Source organism: Lithobates pipiens, unplaced genomic scaffold (genome assembly GCF_037356315.1).
Source record: "Lithobates pipiens isolate NorthernLeopardFrog02 unplaced genomic scaffold, aLitPip1_a1.2 Scaffold_18, whole genome shotgun sequence".
NCBI lineage: Eukaryota > Metazoa > Chordata > Amphibia > Anura > Ranidae > Lithobates > Lithobates pipiens.
The window spans coordinates 644,381,592-644,403,971 of NW_027507758.1; the positions used below are offsets into that span (position 1 = coordinate 644,381,592).

Consider the following 22,380-nt stretch of genomic DNA (forward strand, 5'->3'; position numbering starts at 1 on the left):
CACTCAGCAGCACAGCAGTCAGCAGTGCACTATAATATACTTTGTATATTTGAAAGAAAGTATATTATATGTGTACAACCCTATATACTGTACACCTATACCAGTCCTTAAAAGGACCTTTGTGGACCTAATAGTAATAGCTAGTGATTAAACTGACTGTCCTTGCTGCACACAGCATCCAGTCCCTACACTGACAAAAGACAGCTGCAGAATCGGTCAGCAGTGTACTCAGCAATCAGCAGCACAGCCGTCAGCAGCAGTGCACCAGAACCCTATATACTGTACACCTATACCAGTCCTTAAAAGGACCTTTGTGGACCTAATAGTAATAGCCAGTGATTAAACTGACTGTCCCTGCTCCACACAGCGTCCTGTCCCTACACTGACAAAAGACAGCTGCAGAATCGGTCAGCAGTGCACTCAGCAATCACCAGCACAGCAGTCAGCAGCAGTGCACCAGAACCCTATATACTGTACACCAATACCAGTCCTTAAAAGGACCTTTGAGGACCTAATAGTAATAGCTAGTGATTAAACTGACTGTCCCTGCTCCACACAGCGTCCTGTCCCTACACTGACAAAAGACAGAATGTAAAATGGCCGCCAGATCAGGTCTATTTATAAGTTAGGGGGAATGTCCAATTGTCCATGTGCTGAAATGTCTCAATTGGCTGTCCTGTACACCATGATGGATGTGTCATCATGGATCAAAGTTCTTCACAATGTAAACGCATATGTCCGCCGCGCAAACAGCGGCAGAAGTCCGCCGGTTTGGCGAATCGCGAACGACCAAAATTCAATGTGAACCGATCGCCAGGCGAACAGCAAAGCCATCTCTAGTCAAAAGTGTCCGATCTGTATCAGTCCTGATAAATGTCCTGATCACCGCCATTACTAGTAAAAAAAAAAAAAATAATAATAGAAATAGCGTAAATCTTCCCCATATTTTGTAGACGCTATAATCTTTGCGTAAACCAATAAATATACGCTTATTGCGATTTTTTTTGCAAAAATATGTAGAATACATATCGACCCAAAATGAGGAAAAAAAATTTCCTTTTTTTTAAAAAAAATTGGGCATATTTATTATAGCAAAAAGTACAAAATATTGTGTTTTTTTCAAAATTGACGCTCTTTTTTTGTTTATAGAGCAAAAAATAAAAACCGCAGTGGAGATCAAATACCACCAAAAGAAAGCTCTATTTGTGGGAAAAAAAAGGACGCAATTTTGTTTGGGTACAGAGTCGCACAACCGCGCAATTGTCAGTTAAAGAGACGCAGTGCCGAATAGCAAAACATGGCCTGGTCATTGAGCAGCCAAATCTTCCGGGGCTGAAGTGGTTAAGATAGCAGAAATAATGACAGCTGTAACTCATTAGCTAAACCATTGTGTGGTGTTTTGGTTAACTATTTGGGTCATTGTTAATGTGGTGAGTGATCTCCTTCTCAAGTGTATAAAAGCCTGTATTCTTGTTCAAATAAACAGTTCTTATTCTGGTTCACTCCAAAATTGGTGCTGTCTAGTTCTTGGGGTAAATATAGCCAGATCCACCGGTCTTGTGCTCCAGAGCTTGGGAAGCAGCTTCTTGGCGGAGATACCCAGTCGGGGTGTCCGGAGTCCGTCACAGGTTCTATCTCACCTCTAAGTTAAGACTTGTCATTCCCTTACTTAATTTAATGCCCATAATGACTGGCCAGTCTTCTCTACTTGTGCCTATACCCTCTTACCTCTAAACTACTTTATCTAGCAGATGTGTACTACATATACCTGTGAACACTCCGATGGAGAGTAGACAAAATAACATATAGCCACCAATCAATACAGTTTGATGCATACAAAGCACAGTGGTGCAGTGGTTAGCACTTTTGCCTAGGAGTAAGAAGCATCGCTGGTTTGAATCCCAATGACTCTACCTGCCTGGAGTTTGCATGTTCTCCCTGTGCCTGCATGGGTTTCCTCCGGGTACTCTGGTTTCCTCCCACACTCCAAAGACATGTGGTTAGTTTAAGTGGCTTCTGTACAAAAATGACCCTAGTATATGAATGGGGACCTTGGATTGTGGGCTCCTTGAGGGTAGGGACCAATGTGAGTGTGCAATGTACAGGGATAGGGACAATTGTAGACACTCAGTCAGGTTGAACTGGATGGACTGGTGTCTTTATTCAACCTTACTAACTATGATTAAGGGGAGTAAAATAGGTACCCTTTGTCCCGAAAATGTCTAACCGATCAAGGAAGTCTGATAACTCAAATGTAAGCAAAAGGCTGATTATCAGAAACTCCTGGATTGTCTAAAGCTCCTCGTTTTGGATTCTCAGGGTCACCTGTAATTCACCTCCTAGGCAAAGCTCGCCATCTGATATGGAATTTTATTGATAGGCAACTCCTATCCTCATATTGATTAGTGGTTCCAAATTAATAATAACTACTGCAGTAGGGAACAGACACAAAAGATACACGCCACATCTTTCCAAATAACTGTTGTGTTTTATTATGACACAATTGAAGATTTTTAAACACTTCATTATGTAGCTATCACATTATTATTACAATTGTACTTGTATGGTTACAAGGGGCGTAACATAGGCAGGCTAATTCGAATCAGGACTCGAAAGAATGCAAACATGTAATGAAAACATTATTAGTGCCGTGTGCAATACATACAAAATAGAATACAATTATATACAGAACTTACACATTTCCTCTACAGTAAAAACATGTCCCCAAATGACCTCTTTTTGTAAAGGAGACACCAGTGCTGGGGTTTAATAATGCGTCCGCTCACACCAGTGCTGGGGGTTAATAATGTGTCCGCTAACACCAGTGCTGGGGGTTAATAATGCATCCGCTAACACCAGTGCTGGGGGTTAATAATGCGTCAGTTAACACCAGTGCTGGGGGTTAATAATGCGTCAGTTAACACCAGTGCTGGGGGTTAATAATGCGTCCGCTAACACCAGTGCTGGGGTTTAATAATATATCCGCTGACACCAGTGCTGGGGGTTAATAATGCGTCCGCTGACACCAGTGCTGGGGGTTAATAATGTGTCCGCTAACACCAGTGCTGGGGGTTAATAATGCATCCGCTAACACCAGTGCTGGGGGTTAATAATGCGTCAGTTAACACCAGTGCTGGGGGTTAATAATGCGTCAGTTAACACCAGTGCTGGGGGTTAATAATGCGTCCGCTGACACCAGTGCTGGGGTTTAATAATTATTATGTACTTTTATACCTGTACCTTCGCCTAACTGTTTTATACTCTGACCTTACAAATAATAAAAATCGTTTGTAAACAAAAAAATAAATAAATAATAATGCATCCGCTGACACCAGTGCTGGGGGTTAATAATGCGTCCGCTGACACCAGTGCTGGGGGTTAATAATGTGTCCGCTAACATCAGTGCTGGGGTTTAATAATATATCCGCTGACACCAGTGCTGGGGTTTAATAATGCGTTTGCCAACATCAGTGCTGGGGTTTAATAATGCGTCCGCTGACACCAGTGCTGAGGTTTAATACGTCTGTTGACACCAGTGCTGGGGTTTAATAATGCGTCCGCTGACACCAGTGTTGGGGTTTAATAATGCGTCCGCTAACATCAGTGCTGGGGTTTAATAATGCGTCCGCTAACAGCGCTGGGGTTTAATAATGCGTCCGCTGACACCAGTGCTGAGGTTTAATACGTCTGTTGACACCAGTGCTGGGGTTTAATAATGCGTCCGCTGACACCAGTGTTGGGGTTTAATAATGCGTCCGCTAACATCAGTGCTGGGGTTTAATAATGCGTCCGCTAACAGCGCTGGGGTTTAATAATGCGTCCGCTAACACCAGTGCTGGGGTTTAATAATACGTCCACTGATACCAGTGCTGGGGTTTAATAATGTGTTTGCCAAGATCAGTGCTGGGGTTAATAATGCATCCGCTAACACCAGTGCTGGGGGTTAATAATGCTTCCGCTGACACCAGTGCTGGGGTTTAATGCGTCCGCTGACACCAGTGCTGGGGTTAGTAATGCATCTGCTAACACCAGTGCTGGGGGTTAATAATGCATCCAATGACACCAGTGCTGGAGTTAATAATGCGTCCGCTGACACCAGTGCTGGGGTTAATAATGCATCTGCTAACACCAGTGCTGGGGGTTAATAATGCGTCCAATGACACCAGTGCTGGAGTTAATAATGCGTTCGCTGACACCAGTGCTGGGGTTTAATGTGTCCGCTGACACCAGTGCTGGGGTTAGTAATGCATCTGCTAACACCAGTGCTGGGGGTTAATAATGCATCCAATGACACCAGTGCAGGAGTTAATAATGCGTCCGCTGACACCAGTGCTGGGGTTAATAATGCATCTGCTAACACCAGTGTTGGGGGTTAATAATGCGTCCGCTGACACCAGTGCTGGGGTTAATAATGCATCTGCTAACACCAGTGTTGGGGTTAATAATGCGTCCAATGACACCAGTGCTGGGGGTTAATAATGCGTCCGCTGACACCAGTGCTGGGGTTAATAATGCATCTGCTAACACCAGTGTTGGGGGTTAATAATGACACCAGTGCTGGGGGTTAATAATGCGTCTAACACCAGTGCTGGGGGTTAATAATGCATCTGCTAGCACCAGTACTGGGGGTTAATAATGGATCTGCTGACACCAGTACTGTTGTTTTTGAAGTTTGAAAGTTTGCATGCGGCCCCCATGGGATATGAAAATTTGCCTTGTGGCCCTCAGGTAATTCGAGTTTGAGACCCTGCTCTAAAGCAAACAATGGTTAACAATAAAACACAACAACTTTTTTTAACTGAAATCTATACCAAAAAAGTGAAAAAAAATATATGCTGAAGCAAAGGAGCAATCCACTCACTGACCACACAGGCCCCTCATGCTTGGGCATGCACGTTTTTTTAAACTGTGAATGAGAAATCTTCTCCTGCAGCACTGCAGGCATGGATGTATGTATTCTGAGAGCAACACCCTGTTGCTGTCAGAATAAACAGATCAGTGCTGTACCCGTAAGTCGGTACTATGATGCTAAATAACATTGTTATGGCAGCAGATAGCTTACATAGTTACATATTAGAAGAAGTTCAAAAAAGGCACAAGTGTGTGATTATATGTCAGAATTACATTGTATATCCTGTATGTTGTGATCATTCAGGTGATTATCTATTAGTTTCTGGAAACTATGGATGTTTCTCGCTGAGACCACCGCCTGTGGATGGGAATTCCACATCCTTCCCATTCTTAGCCCTTGTATACACAGTCGCAGAATCCGTCGGAATGTGTCCTATCGGACCATGTCATCGGATAATCCGACTGTGTGTGGTATGCATCGGACTGATTCCGTCCGAATATCCTTCGGACCCAATTTTCCAACATGTTGGAAATATTTCACAACCAACTGGGCCGGTCGGACATACTCCGATCATGTGTAGAGAATTTTGATTGGACCAAGTGCCACGCATGCTCAGATCAAATTCCTACATCAAAGCTATTGGCTACTAGCCTGAATGTAGTCTTATCGTAATGAAATAACGTCATCACGTTCTGAAAGATCGGATTTTTCACCAACTTTGTCCCACCGCGTGTATACAACAGTTTCGGACAAAATCCGACGGATTTGGTTGTGGAAATCTCCAACCGTGTGTACAGGGGCTAACAGTAAAGAACCCTCTAAGTAGTTTAAGATTAAACCTCTTTTCTTCTAGTTTTAATGGGGGCGACGTGTCTTGTTAAACTCCCTTCTCCTTATTGTGGGGTCACCAGTCCGGTATTTATATATTGTGGGGTCACCAGTCCGGTATTTATATATTGTGGGGGCACCAGTCCGGTATTTATATATTGTGGGGTCACCAGTCCTGTATTTATATATTGTGGGGTCACCAGTCCGGTATTTATATATTGTGGGTCACCAGTCCGGTATATCTCTATTTTCGGGTCACCAGTCCGGTATTTATATATTGTGGGGTCACCAGTCCGGTATTTATATATTGTAGGGTCACCAGTCTGGTATTTATATATTGTGGGGTCACCAATCCGGTATTTATATATTGTGGGGTCACCAGTCCGGTATTTATATACTGTGGGGTCACCAGACCAGTATTTATATAATGAAATCATATCCCCTCTCAGGCGTCTCTTCTCCAGAGAGAATAAGTTCAGAGCTCACAACCTTTCCTCATAACTAATATCCAGACCCTTTATTAGCTTTGTTGCCCTTCTTTGTAGTCGCTCCATTTCCAGTACATCCTTCCTGAGGACTGGTGCCCAGAACTGGACAGTATACTCCAGGTGCGGCCGGACCAGAGTCTTGTAGAGGGGAGAATTATCTTTTTATCTCTGGAGTTGATCCCTTTTTAATGCCAATATTCTGTTTGCTTTGTTAGCAGCAGCTTGGCATTGCATGCCATTGCTGAGCGTATCATTAATTTGTTCAGATCTTTTTGCAAGGTTTCCACATCCTGCGGAGAAGTTATTGTCCTGCTTAGCATCGTCTGCAAATACAGAGCTTGAACTGTTTCCCCTATCCCCATCCTCCAGGTCATTTATGTACAAATTAAATAGGATTGGTCCGAGCACAGAACCCTGGGGGACCCACTATCCACCCCTGACCATTCCGACTACTCCCCATTTATCACCACCCTCTGAACTCGCCCTTGTAGCCAGTTTTCAATCCATGTACTCCCCCTATGGTCCATGCCAACGGACCTTATTTTGTACAGTAAACGTTTATGGGGATCTGTGTCAAAGGCTTTTTCAAAATCCAGATACACCACCTCTACGGGCCTCCCTTTATCCAGATACACCACGTCTACGGGCCTTCCTTTATCCAGATACACCACTTCTACTGGCCTTCCTTTATCTAGATACACCACGTCTACGGGCCTTCCTTTATCTAGACACACCACGTCTACGGGTCTTCCTTTATCTAGACACACCACGTCTACGGGCCTTCCTTTATCTAGATACACCACGTCTACGGGCCTTCCTTTATCTAGACACACCACGTCTACCGGCCTTCCTTTATCTAGATACACCACATCTACGGGCCTTCCTTTATCCAGATACACCACGTCTACGGGCCTTCCTTTATCTAGATACACCACGTCTACGGGCCTTGCTTTATCTAGATACACCACGTCTACGGGCCTTCCTTTATATAGATACATCATGTCTACGGGCCTTCCTTTATCCAGATACACCACGTCTACGGGTCTTCCTTTATCTAGACACACCACGTCTACGGGCCTTCCTTTATCTAGATACACCACGTCTACGGGCCTTCCTTTATCTAGACACACCACGTCTACGGGCCTTCCTTTATCTAGATACACCATGTCTACGGGCCTTCCTTTATCCAGATACACGTCTACGGGCCTTCCTTTATCTAGACACACCACGTCTACCGGCCTTCCTTTATCTAGATACACCACATCTACGGGCCTTCCTTTATCCAGATACACCACGTCTACGGGCCTTCCTTTATCTAGATACACCACGTCTACGGGCCTTGCTTTATCTAGATACACCACGTCTACGGGCCTTCCTTTATATAGATACATCATGTCTACGGGCCTTCCTTTATCCAGATACACCACGTCTACGGGTCTTCCTTTATCTAGACACACCATGTCTACGGGCCTTCCTTTATCTAGATACACCACGTCTACGGGCCTTCCTTTATCTAGACACACCACGTCTACGGGCCTTCCTTTATCTAGATACACCATGTCTACGGGCCTTCCTTTATCCAGATACACGTCTACGGGCCTTCCTTTATCTAGATACACCACGTCTACGGGCCTTGCTTTATCTAGATACACCACGTCTACGGGCCTTCCTTTATCTAGATACACCACGTCTACGGGCCTTGCTTTATCTAGATACACCACGTCTACGGGCCTTCCTTTATATAGATACATCATGTCTACGGGCCTCCCTTTATCCAGATACACCAATTCTACTGGCCTTCCTTTATCTAGATACACCACATCTACGGGCCTTCCTTTATCCAGATACACCACGTCTATGGGCCTTCCTTTATCTAGATACACCACGTTACGGGCCTTCCTTTATCTAGATACACCACGTCTACGGGCCATCCTTTATCTAGATACACCACGTCTACGGGCCTTCCTTTATCCAGATACACCAATTCTACTGGCCTTCCTTTATCTAGATACACCACGTCTACGGGCCATCCTTTATCTAGATACACGTCTACGGACCTTCCTTTATCCAGATACACCACGTCTACGGGCCTTCCTTTATCTAGATCAGTGTTTCTCAACTCCAGTCCTCAAGGCGCCCCAACAGGTCATGTTTTCAGGATTTCTCTCAGAAGAAACAGCTGTGGTAATTACTAAGGCAGTGGACCTGATCAAATCACCTGAGCAAAATAAAGGTGAGCCTGAAAACATGACCCGTTAGGGCGCCTTGAGGACTGGAAATGAGAAACATTGATCTAGATACACCTGGCTTGACACACAAGGCTGTTCTACAAGCTTCACCTCCGCTGGTTGGGTCCCTGGCTTGATACACAAGGCTGTTCTACAAGCCTCACCTCCTCTGGTTGGGTTTCTGGCTTGATACACAAGGCTGTTCTACAAGCCTCACCTCCGCTGGTTGGGTCCCTGGCTTGACATACAAGGCTGTTCTACAAGCCTCACCTCCGCTGGTTGGGTCCCTGGCTTCATACACAAGGCTGTTCTACAAGCCTCACCTCTGCTGGTTGGGTCCCTGGCTTGACACACAAGGCTGTTCTACAAGCCTCACCTCCGCTGGTTGGGTCACTGGCTTGATACACAAGGCTGTTCTACAAGCCTCACCTCTGCTGGTTGGGTCCCTGGCTTGACACACAAGGCTGTTCTACAAGCCTCACCTCTGCTGGTTGGGTCCCAGGCTTGATACACAAGGCTGTTCTACAAGCCTCACCTCCGCTGGTTGGGTTTCTGGCTTGATACACAAGGCTGTTCTACAAGCCTCACCTCCGCTGGTTGGGTTTCTGGCTTGATACACAAGGCTGTTCTACAAGCCTCACCTCCGCTGGTTGGGTTTCTGGCTTGATACACAAGGCTGTTCTACAAGCCTCACCTCCGCTGGTTGGGTCCCTGGCTTGACATACAAGGCTGTTCTACAAGCCTCACCTCTGCTGGTTGGGTCCCTGGCTTCATACACAAGGCTGTTCTACAAGCCTCACCTCTGCTGGTTGGGTCCCTGGCTTGACACACAAGGCTGTTCTACAAGCCTCACCTCCGCTGGTTGGGTCCCTGGCTTGATACACAAGGCTGTTCTACAAGCCTCACCTCTGCTGGTTGGGTCCCTGGCTTGACACACAAGGCTGTTCTACAAGCCTCACCTCTGCTGGTTGGATCCCTGGCTTGATACACAAGGCTGTTCTACAAGCCTCACCTCCTCTGGTTGGGTCCCTGGCTTGACACACAAGGCTGTTCTACAAGCCTCACCTCCGCTGGTTGGGTCCCTGGCTTGATACACAAGGCTGTTCTACAAGCCTCACCTCCGCTGGTTGGGTCCCTGGCTTGATACACAAGGCTGTTCTACAAGCCTCACCTCCGCTGGTTGGGTCCCTGGCTTGATACACAAGGCTGTTCTACAAGCCTCACCTCCGCTGGTTGGGTCCCTGGCTTGATACACAAGGCTGTTCTACAAGCCTCACCTCCGCTGGTTGGGTCCCTGGCTTGATACACAAGGCTGTTCTACAAGCCTCACCTCCGCTGGTTGGGTCCCTGGCTTGACACACAAGGCTGTTCTACAAGCCTCACCTACGCTGGTTGGGTTCCTGGCTTGACACACAAGGCTGTTCTACAAGCCTCACCTCCGCTGGTTGGGTCCCTGGCTTGACACACAAGGCTGTTCTACAAGCCTCACCTCCGCTGGTTGGGTCCCTGGCTTGACACACAAGGCTGTTCTACAAGCCTCACCTCCGCTGGTTGGGTCCCTGGCTTGATACACAAGGCTGTTCTACAAGCCTCACCTCCGCTGGTTGGGTCCCTGGCTTGATACACAAGGCTGTTCTACAAGCCTCACCTCCGCTGGTTGGGTCCCTGGCTTGATACACAAGGCTGTTCTACAAGCCTCACCTCCGCTGGTTGGGTCCCTGGCTTGATACACAAGGCTGTTCTACAAGCCTCACCTCCGCTGGTTGGGTCCCTGGCTTGATACACAAGGCTGTTCTACAAGCCTCACCTCCGCTGGTTGGGTTCCTGGCTTGATACACAAGGCTGTTCTACAAGCCTCACCTCCGCTGGTTGGGTCCCTGGCTTGACACACAAGGCTGTTCTACAAGCCTCACCTCCGCTGGTTGGGTCCCTGGCTTGACACACAAGGCTGTTCTACAAGCCTCACCTCCGCTGGTTGGGTCCCTGGCTTGACACACAAGGCTGTTCTACAAGCCTCACCTCCGCTGGTTGGGTCCCTGGCTTGACACACAAGGCTGTTCTACAAGCCTCACCTCCGCTGGTTGGGTCCCTGGCTTGATACACAAGGCTGTTCTACAAGCCTCACCTCCGCTGGTTGGGTCCCTGGCTTGATACACAAGGCTGTTCTACAAGCCTCACCTCCGCTGGTTGGGTCCCTGGCTTGATACACAAGGCTGTTCTACAAGCCTCACCTCCGCTGGTTGGGTTCCTGGCTTGATACACAAGGCTGTTCTACAAGCCTCACCTCCGCTGGTTGGGTCCCTGGCTTGACACACAAGGCTGTTCTACAAGCCTCACCTACGCTGGTTGGGTTCCTGGCTTGACACACAAGGCTGTTCTACAAGCCTCACCTCCGCTGGTTGGGTCCCTGGCTTGATACACAAGGCCGTTCTACAAGCCTCACCTCCGCTGGTTGGGTCCCTGGCTTGATCACCACCTAAAGCTTCTCGATTCTCCACCATGCCAATTCTCGGAGAATACTGCTCCGGTACTTGCTTCAGTTACACACTGAGGTCCCTGGTAATAAGGAGGTTGGTCTCTTTGTGGCGAAAACTTCCCCTCTACCTCCGACCATGACAGGTTCTCCAGCTGGCAGAACCGTCACTTCTGGTTGGACTGCAAGCCGCGGTCCCAACCCTGCGCTGGTCTCTTATATCTGGATAGGACCTCAGACAGCCAAGCAGCCAGATGTGCCCAGGATAGGCCCAATCTCCGGCCTACCCAGGTGGCACAGAACCCTGACTCCAACCGAATATATAGGTTCTCCCAACAAGCCAAGGGATTCAAGAAAACCCCTGCCCATTGGCTGAGATACCCCATATACCCATAACCTGACCATGGATTGCCCTTCTCATATCTAGCAACACCAAGTACCCGGCCACCTAGTGGTAGAAGAGAAAAGTGCAGCAAGGCCAAACTTAATAGATCTCTAACAATCAACCAGGATAACTACTCCTGGCACGTAAATTTATGAGGCACAACACTGCCTAAACTCCAGGGTGCTACACAAATAAAACTTACCTGCTAGTGCTAGAAGAGATCAGGCCTGATTCAGCCAACACTGCGGTTATGTGTGCAATGTATCAGAGGAGCCGTGATCTACTGACACTGCACCTGTTGGGGGGCAGAAGGGCTGATCCTGATAACACTGTGTTATTAGGGACACTATACTGAGGGGGACACTAATATAGTTCTGTTCATGATCAGGATATTGATCCATACAGACACTATACTAGTAATGGTGGTGATCAGGATATTGATCCATACAGACACTATACTAGTAATGGCGGTGATCAGGATATTGATCCATACAGACACTATACTAGTAATGGTGGTAATCAGGATATTGATCCATACAGACACTATACTAGTAATGGTGGTGATCAGGATATTGATCCATACAGACACTATACTAGTAATGGTGGTGATCAGGATATTGATCCATACAGACACTATACTAGTAATGGTGGTGATCAGGATATTGATCCATACAGACACTATACTAGTAATGGTGGTGATCAGGATATTGATCCATACAGACACTATACTAGTAATGGTGGTGATCAGGATATTGATCCATACAGACACTATACTAGTAATGGTGGTGATCAGGATATTGATCCATACAGACACTATACTAGTAATGGTGGTGATCAGGATATTGATCCATACAGACACTATACTAGTAATGTTGGTGATCAGGATATTGATCCATACAGACACTATACTAGTAATGTTGGTGATCAGGCTCCTATAGTGTGAGTGTGATAGTGTGCGGACAATCTAATGCTAGCTGACCCTGGCACTATCTGATGTAACAAGTGACCCTAATACAGCGATTGGTGAAAAATACTGTACACTGACGCTGTACTAATGGCCCTGGTTGGGTGACAGGGGGGATCAAAGGGTGAATGAGGGCAATCAATGGGGATAAATGTGCCAATCTAAGGTGTGTGGGTGTAAAATGTGGTGATTATACTCACAGTGTGGTGTTCTCTTCTCTTCCTGAACAGAAAAGGACTCGGGAAGAGAAGAAATCACAAGATAGCTCCCCGTGTTTACAAAATAAAACACAGGAGTGATTTGTCATTGGCTGCGGGTGATCAGCAGGGTACGGGGCAACATCATTGGCTGGGACCTGCTGACAAACTTGTCCTACAGCCAATGACAGTGGAGGTCTCTGGGTGTGCGCGTGCATTGGTGCGGACCCGGAAGAAAACCATGACATAAAAGTACATTACCAGACCTGTATGAGCCGCCCATCCATTGTATTTTTACAACACTTCATCCATGTCTTTGGTGATCTCTGATCTCCTTATCAACTGTTTCTTCCATGATGAAGATCAGCCATGGAGTATATCTGAGGTGTATATCAGGGTGTGCTTCTTCCCCACATGAGAGCTGTGATGTCCAGCAACATTCATATACAAGACATTTCCCACACTCAAGGCACTAATGCACCTCAAGAGTTGTGTGAGATCTCTGATGTTTGTACAGATGGGACTTCTGTGAAAAACATTTCCCACACTCAGGACAGGAATACGGCTTCTCCCCTGTGTGAGATCTCTGATGTCTGGAAAGATGAGACTTCACTGAAAAACATTTCCCACACTCAGGACAGGAATACGGCTTCTCCCCCGTGTGAGATCTCTGATGTGCGGAAAGATTGGACTTCACTGAAAAACATTTCCCACACTCAGGACAGGAATACGGCTTCTTCCCTGTGTGAGATCTCTGATGTCTGGAAAGATGAGACTTCACTGAAAAACATTTCCCACACTCAGGACAGGAATACGGCTTCTCCCCCGTGTGAGATCTCTGATGTGCGGAAAGATTGGACTTCACTGAAAAACATTTCCCACACTCAGGACAGGAATACGGCTTCTCCCCTGTGTGAGATCTCTGATGTGTGGAAAGATGAGACTTCACTGAAAAACATTTCCCACACTCAGGACAGGAATACGGCTTCTCCCCCGTGTGAGATCTCTGATGTGCGGAAAGATTGGACTTCACTGAAAAACATTTCCCACACTCAGGACAGGAATACGGCTTCTCCCCCGTGTGAGATCTCTGATGTTTGGAAAGACTGGACTTCTCTGAAAAACATTTCCCGCACTCAGGACAGGAATACTGCTTCTCCCCCGTGTGAGATCTCTGATGTTTGGAAAGACTGGACTTCTCTGAAAAACATTTCCCGCACTCAGGACAGCAAAACGGCTTCTCCCCGGTGTGAGATCTCTGATGTGTGGAAAGATGGGACTTCTCTGAAAAACATTTCCCGCACTCAGGACAGGAATACGGCTTCTCCCCCGTGTGTGATCTCTGATGTGTGAAAAGACTGGACTTCTCTGAAAAACATTTCCCGCAATCAGGACAGGAATACGGCTTCTCCCCCGTGTGAGATCTCTGATGTGCGGAAAGACTGGACTTCTGTGAAAAACATTTCCCGCACACGGGACAGGAATATGGCTTCTCCCCCGTGTGAGATCTCTGATGTGCGGAAAGACTGGACTTCTCTGAAAAACATTTCCAGCACTCAGGACAGGAATATGGCTTCTCTCCTGTGTGAGATCTCTGATGTGTGTAAAGATTGGACTTCTGTGAAAAACATTTCCCGCACTCAGGACAGGAATACGGCTTCTCCCCTGTGTGAGATCTCTGATGTGCGGAAAGACTGGACTTCTCTGAAAAACATTTCCAGCACTCAGGACAGGAATATGGCTTCTCTCCTGTGTGAAATCTCAGATGTTTGCAAAGATTGGACTTCTGTTTAAAACATTTCCCGCACTCAGGACAGGAATACGGCTTCTCTCCTGTGTGAGATCTTATATGCACATTAAGATTGGATTTAAAACGGAAACACTTCCCGCACTCAGTACAGGAAAAGCTCTTCTCTGTTGGAAGGACGGCACCGTCACGCACAGTCTGAGGTTCCTCAGGATAAGAGGAATACGATGGTCCGGCACCGTCCCGCACAGTCTGAGGTTCCTCAGGATAAGAGGAATACGATGGTCCGGCCCCGTCCCTCACAGTCTGAGGTTCCTCGGGATAAGAGGAATACGATGGTCTGGCACCATCCCGCACAGTCTGAGGTTCCTCGGGATAAGAGGAATACGATGGTCCGGCACCGTCCCGCACAGTCTGAGGTTCCTCAGGATAAGAGGAATACGATGGTCCGGCACCGTCCCGCACAGTCTGAGGTTCCTCAGGATAAGAGGAATACGATGGTCCGGCACCGTCCCTCACAGTCTGAGGTTCCTCGGGATAAGAGGAATACGATGGTCCATCTACACTGTGTGGTGCCGGATGGACATTTGAGGTAGTCGGGTTTTCTCCTGGACTATACTGTGTGATGTCCTCATCTTCTACTTTACAGTCTGGAGACAAAGTGAGACAATCCTCTGAGGTTTTCCTCATCTCCCGTCCATCTACTAAAATACAAATACAAAGATTATTACTAGACATGAGCTGATTGGTTCCTCTAAACCAGGACTCCGCCCACATCAGGCAGCTTTGTCTCTGAGGATCTTACAATTCCCCCCTCAAGGTAACTAGTAAATGGGTCCTCTGATCTCCTACCAGATCATTTCTTTATTCATGGACCTTAGTCAGAGAGGGAGGAAACAACGAGAACTGTCTTTTATAGGAGTGACAGTGATGAGGGGATTATAGGACGAGTGTCCCCTCCCCCTCTATCACTCATTGCCATCTTCCCAACACAAGAAGTCCTGACCTTCTTTATTTACTCCATGATTTAGTCATGAATAGGGATGAGCCGAACACCCCCCGGTTCGGTTCGCACCAGAACCTGCGAACAGACCTAAACTTCGTGTGTACTTTAGAACCCTATTAAAGTCTATGGGACTCGAACATTCACAATCTAAAGTGCTCATTTTAAAGGGTAATATGCAGGTTACTGTCCTAAAAAGTGTTTGGGGACCCGGGTCCTGCCCCAGGGGACATGGATCAATGCAAAAAAAAGTTTTAAAAACAGCCGTTTTTTCGGGAGCAGTGATTTTAATAATGATTAAAGTGAAACAATAAAAGTGTAATATTCCTCTCTAAATTTCATACCTGGGGGGTGTCTATAGTGTGCCTGTGAAGGGGCGCATGTTTCCCGTGCTTAGAACTGTCCCTGCACAAAGTGTCATTTGTGCAGAAAAAAAAGTCTTTTAAAATCACTTGCGGCTATTGTCGGGTCCCGTAATACAGATGCAGGTTTCCGTTACATCAGAGGGGGCGGGGTCACCCACACGTCACTGGGGAACCTCTGGCTTCCCTCTCCAGCGTCAGAGGGGCGGGGTCAGGTGACGGGTGGCCCCGCCCTCCTAATATAAGAAACGTCAGCGCTGTGCTCTCTGCAGTGTCTCCGGAGTGGAGACAGAAGAAGGATGTATGGACAGCGCTGGACTGAGAGATTCCCCCGTCGCTGGATATGATCATCCATTGCTGGACCCCGGAGACCCGTCGCTGGATAGCAAGAGTGGATTAGCACCGCTGGAATCTTTTTTTTATTTTTTTATTTTTAATAAAGGAATTTTTCAAAAGTGTGTTTCTCTTATTTAACCATTTTTTACACTTTCTTTGTGAAATGGTAGGGGTACTTTTGTACCCCCTTACCATTTCAAACAGAGGGGTGCCGGGATCTTGGGGTCCCCTTGTTAAAGGGGGCTTCCAGATTCTGATAAGCCCCCCGCCCGCAGATCCCCACAACCACCGGCCAGGGTTGTGAGGATGAGGCCCTTGTCCTCATCAACATGGGGACACGGTGCTTTGAGGGGTCACAGACCCCCAAAGCATCCTCCCAATGTTGAGGGCATGTGGCCTGGTACGATTCAGGAGGGAGGGGGGCCACTCTCTCGTCCCCCCCTCTTTTCCTGCGGCCTGCCAGGTTGCGTGCTCGGATAAAGGGTCTGATATGGATTTTTAGGGGGACCCCCATGTCAATTTTTTTTTAAATTTGACACGGGGTTCCCCTTAATATCCATGTCAGACCTGAAGGGTCTAAAAATTGAATTTAGGGGAACCCCCACGCTTTTTTTTTTTATCAATGAATGAATGAATTGTCGGCTAATGCAGAGAATACTCATTGAGTGTTCTCTGTATTACGGGGAGCCGACAATTTAGCCGCAAGTGATTTTAAAAGACTTTTTTTCCTGCACAAATGACACTTTGTGCAGGGACAGTTCTAAGCACGGGAAACATGCGCCCCTTCACAGGCATACTATAGATACCCCCAGCTACGAAATTTAAAGGAATATTACACTTTTATTGTTTCACTTTAATCATTATTAAAATCACTGCTCCTGAAAAAATGGCCGTTTTTAAAACTTTTTTTTGCATTGATCCATGTCCCCTGGGGCAGGACCCGGGTCCCCAAACACTTTTTAGGACAGTAACCTGCATATTACCCTTTAAAATTAGCACTTTAGATTTCTCCCATAGACTTGTATAGGGTGTTCCGGCTTTTCGAATTTGCTGTGAACAGCCCAAATTGTTCACTGTTCGCTGAACAGGCAATGTTCGAGTAGAACATGAGTTCGACTCGAACTCGAAGCTCATCCCTAGTCATGAATAACAGCGGGGCTGAGCCCCACCAGAGGTCAGAGAGTGAGGATGGGGGGAGAACAACCAAGATGAAGACTGGACTGATCCTGAAGACCCCCATCATTGGGTTATTGACTCCTCCCTCATTATCACTTTCTGTTTAAGGTTCCAAAGTATGAGGATGTTATCACATTATTATCAACATGTAAAAGTCTGTGCTCCAATCACATCATCCGATATAAAATGTCCATCTGGTAGGAAATGGGTGTAAAAGAAGTCAGGACTATGTAATGTACAACATATTGTATAAGATACAACAGATAGGACTATATAGTATCAGAATGATGTAATGTACAACATAGAGTATATAGTGCAGGGGTCAGGAGTATGTAATGTACAACATAGAGTATATAGTGCAGGGGTCAGGAGTATGTAATGTACACCATAGAGTATATAGTGCAGGGGTCAGGAGTATGTAATGTAGAATATAAAGTATACAGTGTAGGGGTCAGGACTCATAATATTGGTATTCAGTAATCAGTGGAAGATGAAATGATTACATGAGACAAGTTGCAGAGGTCCCACACCGCTGCCTCCCATCTCCTGAGACTGCACTCAGTGACTTGGGTCTGAGACTATACAGACATATCCCTCCACCCGGCACAGCCAGCAGACAACAGAGCAAGTAATCCTGGGGGGATTGTTCTGTCAGAGATCTTGTCATACCCGGGTATGGGGCAGAAGACCCAAATCACATACCCCAGGTGCCTAGATCTAGTAACATCTATGGGGAAAATGAACATTTTGCTGCCAGCTGATCCCCAGAATCTCCATAAATCCAGTCTAGATACATAAATTGTGTCGGCAGCACAGAGAAGGAAGATTATCGGAGAGAAATCCAGGAATACAGGACGGGGAACACAGCTCAGGAAAGTGACCAGGGGATTACAGGCTGATATCACCCAGCCCCCGCCCTACTCTGGACCAATCAGTGAGCAGTATGGGTGGAGGAATGGATTTAGTGTTAATGACCCACCTGTGCTGATCTCTGTAGGAGTGTCCTCCTCTATAAATGTCCCCGTTATTCCATCCTCCTCCATAGACTGCTGATCATCCCTCACATACCTCTCTTCTTCTTCTGATTTCACCTCAAATTCTATATCCATTGGATCTCCACTCTAAACCAAGAAAATGAGAGAGAATATCATCTGTAAGATAGAAGATTTATTATTGTGACATCACATAGAAAATCCACACATTGTCTCTATAAGTGTATTTTACAAGCTCCGTCCCACCAACCTTGTAACAGTGGGGGATGGTGTGATCTTCCTGTGTGGAATCCCGGGAATACAGAGGACGGGGACATCTCTCTGGTGGGTTCCTGGTATTTGGTGGCTCCATCATATCCTTGTGTCCTTCTGAAAACTCCTCCATCACTCCATACTCCTCATCCTCCTCTTTATACTCTTCTTTAACATCAATATTATCATCCCCGAGGTTTCCACTCTGAATATATAATAAAACATTCATTGTAACAATCATGCTGTGTATAAATCAGAACTACCAATAATTGTCAATCATCTACCTCATGATGGAGGGGGATGGTGTGACCTTCCTGTGTGGAATCCCGGGAATACAGAGGACGGGGACATCTCTCTGGTGGGTTCCCATTACTGGATCCATCTGTAGGAAACACACACACTGACTGAATACATTGTTTCTATGTGTTTATCAGATGATGGGGGATCTAGGTGGAGCCTCCGTACTGCTCTCTCCTTTACAATAAAGTCTCCTCTTACCCGGTGATGTGAGGGGCGGCTGATTGTCCATCATGACGTCCTTGTAGAGATCCTTGTGTCCTTCTAAATACTCCCACTCCTCCATGGAGAAATAGACAGTGACATCCTGACACCTTATAGGAACCTGACACACACAATGATACAGTCACCATCCAGACACATCCCTTGTCTGTTACTGGATAATGTCCCAGAATTCCCAGAATCCTCCTCACCTCTCCTCCATCATCTCTCTGGTGACTTCTAGAATCTTCTTTGTATTTCTCTATTCTATCAGGGAGGGAGGTGGAGGCAATGTGATGTCATATGATCTCCAGACTTCACAGGAGGAAAACTCTAGATCTGAACACAAATAGTAAAATCAAATGATATTTCCAGAATCCTCCTCACCTCTCCATTCAGGTCTCCATTTTATTAAAGCTCCACTTCAGACTGAGATATAATTTACCCACACAGGACCCCCACACTATGCAGGATAAATCCTTGTTGCAGGTATTCTGACATCATTATATACAATGCAGGACCAACAGTCCCACTTTGCTAGTGAGGATGCCAAGACTCCGCCCACATCCTAATGCCCCGCACACACAATCAGAAATTCTGCCAGCAAAAATCAGATGTGAGCTTTTGGTCAGAAATTCCAACCGTGTGTACGCTCCATCAGACTTTTGCTGGCAGAATTCCAGCCAGCAAAAGATTGAGAGCAGGGTCTCTATTTTTTCAGTCGGAAAAAGTTCCTATCTGAAAACGCATTCGTCTGTATGTAATTCTGATGCACAAAAATCACGCATGCTCGGAAACAATTTGATGCATGCTCAGAAGCATTGAACTTTCTCGGCTCGTCGTAGTGTCGTACATCACCACGTTCTCGATGGTCGAAAGTTCAGAGAACTTTTGTGTGACCGTGTGTATGCAAGGCAAGCTTAAAAAGGAAGTAAACTCTGATGGGTATTACTTCTTCTTTGTCTCCCTGAAAAGGTAAAGCATAATGAGCTACTATGCATCGTATCACATCACATCACATCGCATCACATGTCACCGCTGTCCCCTGTAGCACGGAGCGTCCTTCTTCCAGGTATCTCTACTCAGGCCACTCACAGCGCTGGAGCAGCGATGACGTCACTCCCGCACATGCGCACGGGAGCCGCCACTAATGGCATATTGGTGTTAGCAGCGGCATGCCCGATGTGCCTGCATCATAGACAGCGGTGACTGTATTTTTGTAAATATCTTCTAAATCGTGGAGGTTTAGGAGATATTTCTTGGACCTACAGGTAAGCCTTAAACTCAGCTCACCTGTAGGCCAAAGTGGTTTGTAAGGGTTTACAACCACTTTAAGCGGAATTCCATTAGAAAAAACATCAAAGTTTTTTTCTGACGGAATTTCTGATCATGTGTATGGGGAATAAGAGCATCAGAGAAAAAAAATAACTGGATTGAGGGACATTGGGAGGAGGAGCTGTGAGGTCAGTGTGATGTCATAGGACATATAGACTAGGGGTGCACCGAATGGGTTTTTTGGTGCCGAAACCGATACCGAAAATGAAAAATACACTAGGCCGAAAACCGAAACCGATACCGAAACAGCACCGATACCGAAAATGACTGTTTTTAAAAAATATTTTCATACATTAGATGGTCAGAGACTGAGGACATATTACAGGAGATGGTCAGAGACTGCAGGCATGATACAGGAGATGGTCAGAGACTGCAGACATGATACAGGAGATGGTCAGAGACTGCAGACATGATACAGGAGATGGTCAGAGACTGCAGACATGATACAGGAGATGGTCAGAGACTGCAGACATGGTACAGGAGATGGTCAGAGACTGCAGACATGGTACAGGAGATGGTCAGAGACTGCAGACATGATACAGGAGATGGTCAGAGACTGCAGACATGATACAGGAGATGGTCAGAGACTGCAGACATGATACAGGAGATGGTCAGAGACTGCAGACATGGTACAGGAGATGGTCAGAGACTGCAGACATGGTACAGGAGATGGTCAGAGACTGCAGACATGATACAGGAGATGGTCAGAGACTGCAGACATGATACAGGAGATGGTCAGAGACTGCAGACATGGTACAGGAGATGGTCAGAGACTGCAGACATGGTACAGGAGATGGTCAGAGACTGCAGACATGGTACAGGAGATGGTCAGAGACTGCAGACATGGTACAGGAGATGGTCAGAGACTGCAGGCATGGTACAGGAGATGGTCAGAGACTGCAGGCATGGTACAGGAGATGGTCAGAGACTGCAGGCATGGTACAGGAGATGGTCAGACTGCAGACATGGTACAGGAGATGGTCAGAGACTGCAGGCATGATACAGGAGCTGGTCAGAGACTGCATACATGATACAGGAGATGGTCAGAGACTGAGGACATATTACAGGAGATGGTCAGAGACTGCAGGCATGATACAGGAGCTGGTCAGAGACTGCATACATGATACAGGAGCTGGTCAGAGACTGCAGGCATGGTACAGGAGATGGTCAGAGACTGCAGACATGGTACAGGAGCTGGTCAGAGACTGCAGACATGGTACAGGAGATGGTCAGAGACTGCAGGCATGCTACAGGAGCTGGTCAGAGATTGCGGACATAGTACAGGAGATGGTCAGAGACTGCAGGCATGCTACAGGAGCTGGTCAGAGATTGCGGACATGCTACAGGAGATCAATGCAGCCTCACTGTGCCAGCAGCCTACCAGTGCCCGCCATGTAGCCTGCCTGTGCCTCACCAGTGCATATAAACATACACATATAAAAACGCGTGCACACACACACACACACATATAAAACATACAACACACATATAACACATACATGCGCACATACACACTTAACACACATACATATAAACATGCACACATAACATACATACATATAAACATGCACATACATACATACATACATATAAACATGCACATACATACATACATACATACATACATATAAACATGCACATACATACATACATACATACATGCACACATACATACATGCACACATATAACACACATACATACAACACACACAACACACAGGCATACAAATATATATAGACAGTCTTTTTTTTAAATTGGCAGCTGCAGCTCTTCATTAATCTCCATGCTGGGTACTGCACTCTAGGGGGAGGCAGAGAGCACAGCACACACTGCTAGACGCCTCTGCTTTGGTTTCACTTTCACAGTGAACATCGTGCCCGAACTCCTGCACAGCCGATTTACACATCGGCTGAGGAGACATATGCAGCCACCGCTGTGGAGAGGGGGACTTCAGAGCGAGACCCCACAGGCTGACTGCAGCATAGGTGAGGAGGGTGGGGAGCAAGAGAGCTAAGGATAGAAGGACACCCCCCCGTGATGGGCGGCACCGGGGGCGGGGCCACGCCCCGCAAGCCCCGCCCCATTTTCGGCACCAGTATCGGCGGAAATTCTCTTTCGGCTTTTTGCCGAAAGGGCCATTTTCGGCCGATATGTTTCGGCGGCCGAAATTTCGGTGCATCCCTAATATAGACTCTGGATGGAGGGACATTTGGATGGGGAGATTTGAGGGGTCCTCTATATGAGGCTCTCATGCAAACCAAAT

The 22,380-nt window shown here is 46.7% G+C and overlaps 3 protein-coding genes across 4 annotated transcripts in view; all 3 read right to left on the reverse strand.

Annotated features, from left to right (window-relative positions):
• LOC143989797 (uncharacterized) overlaps positions 1-22,380 on the reverse strand; it is a 765,658-nt gene that overhangs the window by 624,368 nt on the left and 118,910 nt on the right. The gene's annotated exons all lie outside the window — the stretch shown is intronic.
• Positions 2,469-22,380, reverse strand: part of LOC143989921 (uncharacterized) — a 134,660-nt gene continuing 114,748 nt past the window's right edge. The window contains exon 4 of the mRNA XM_077490193.1: positions 2,469-14,322. Coding sequence (XP_077346319.1) covers positions 12,888-14,322 — 1,435 coding nt within the window. The 3' untranslated portion in view covers positions 2,469-12,887. The remainder of the gene's footprint in view (positions 14,323-22,380) is intronic.
• On the reverse strand, positions 16,854-18,566 carry LOC143989886 (uncharacterized). The gene is made up of 2 exons (XM_077490167.1): positions 18,282-18,566; positions 16,854-18,160 (listed from the first exon to the last, which is right to left on the reverse strand). The coding sequence occupies exons 1-2, from the start codon at positions 18,522-18,524 to the stop codon at positions 17,957-17,959; spliced, it is 447 nt and encodes a 148-aa protein (XP_077346293.1). The 5' UTR covers positions 18,525-18,566; the 3' UTR covers positions 16,854-17,956.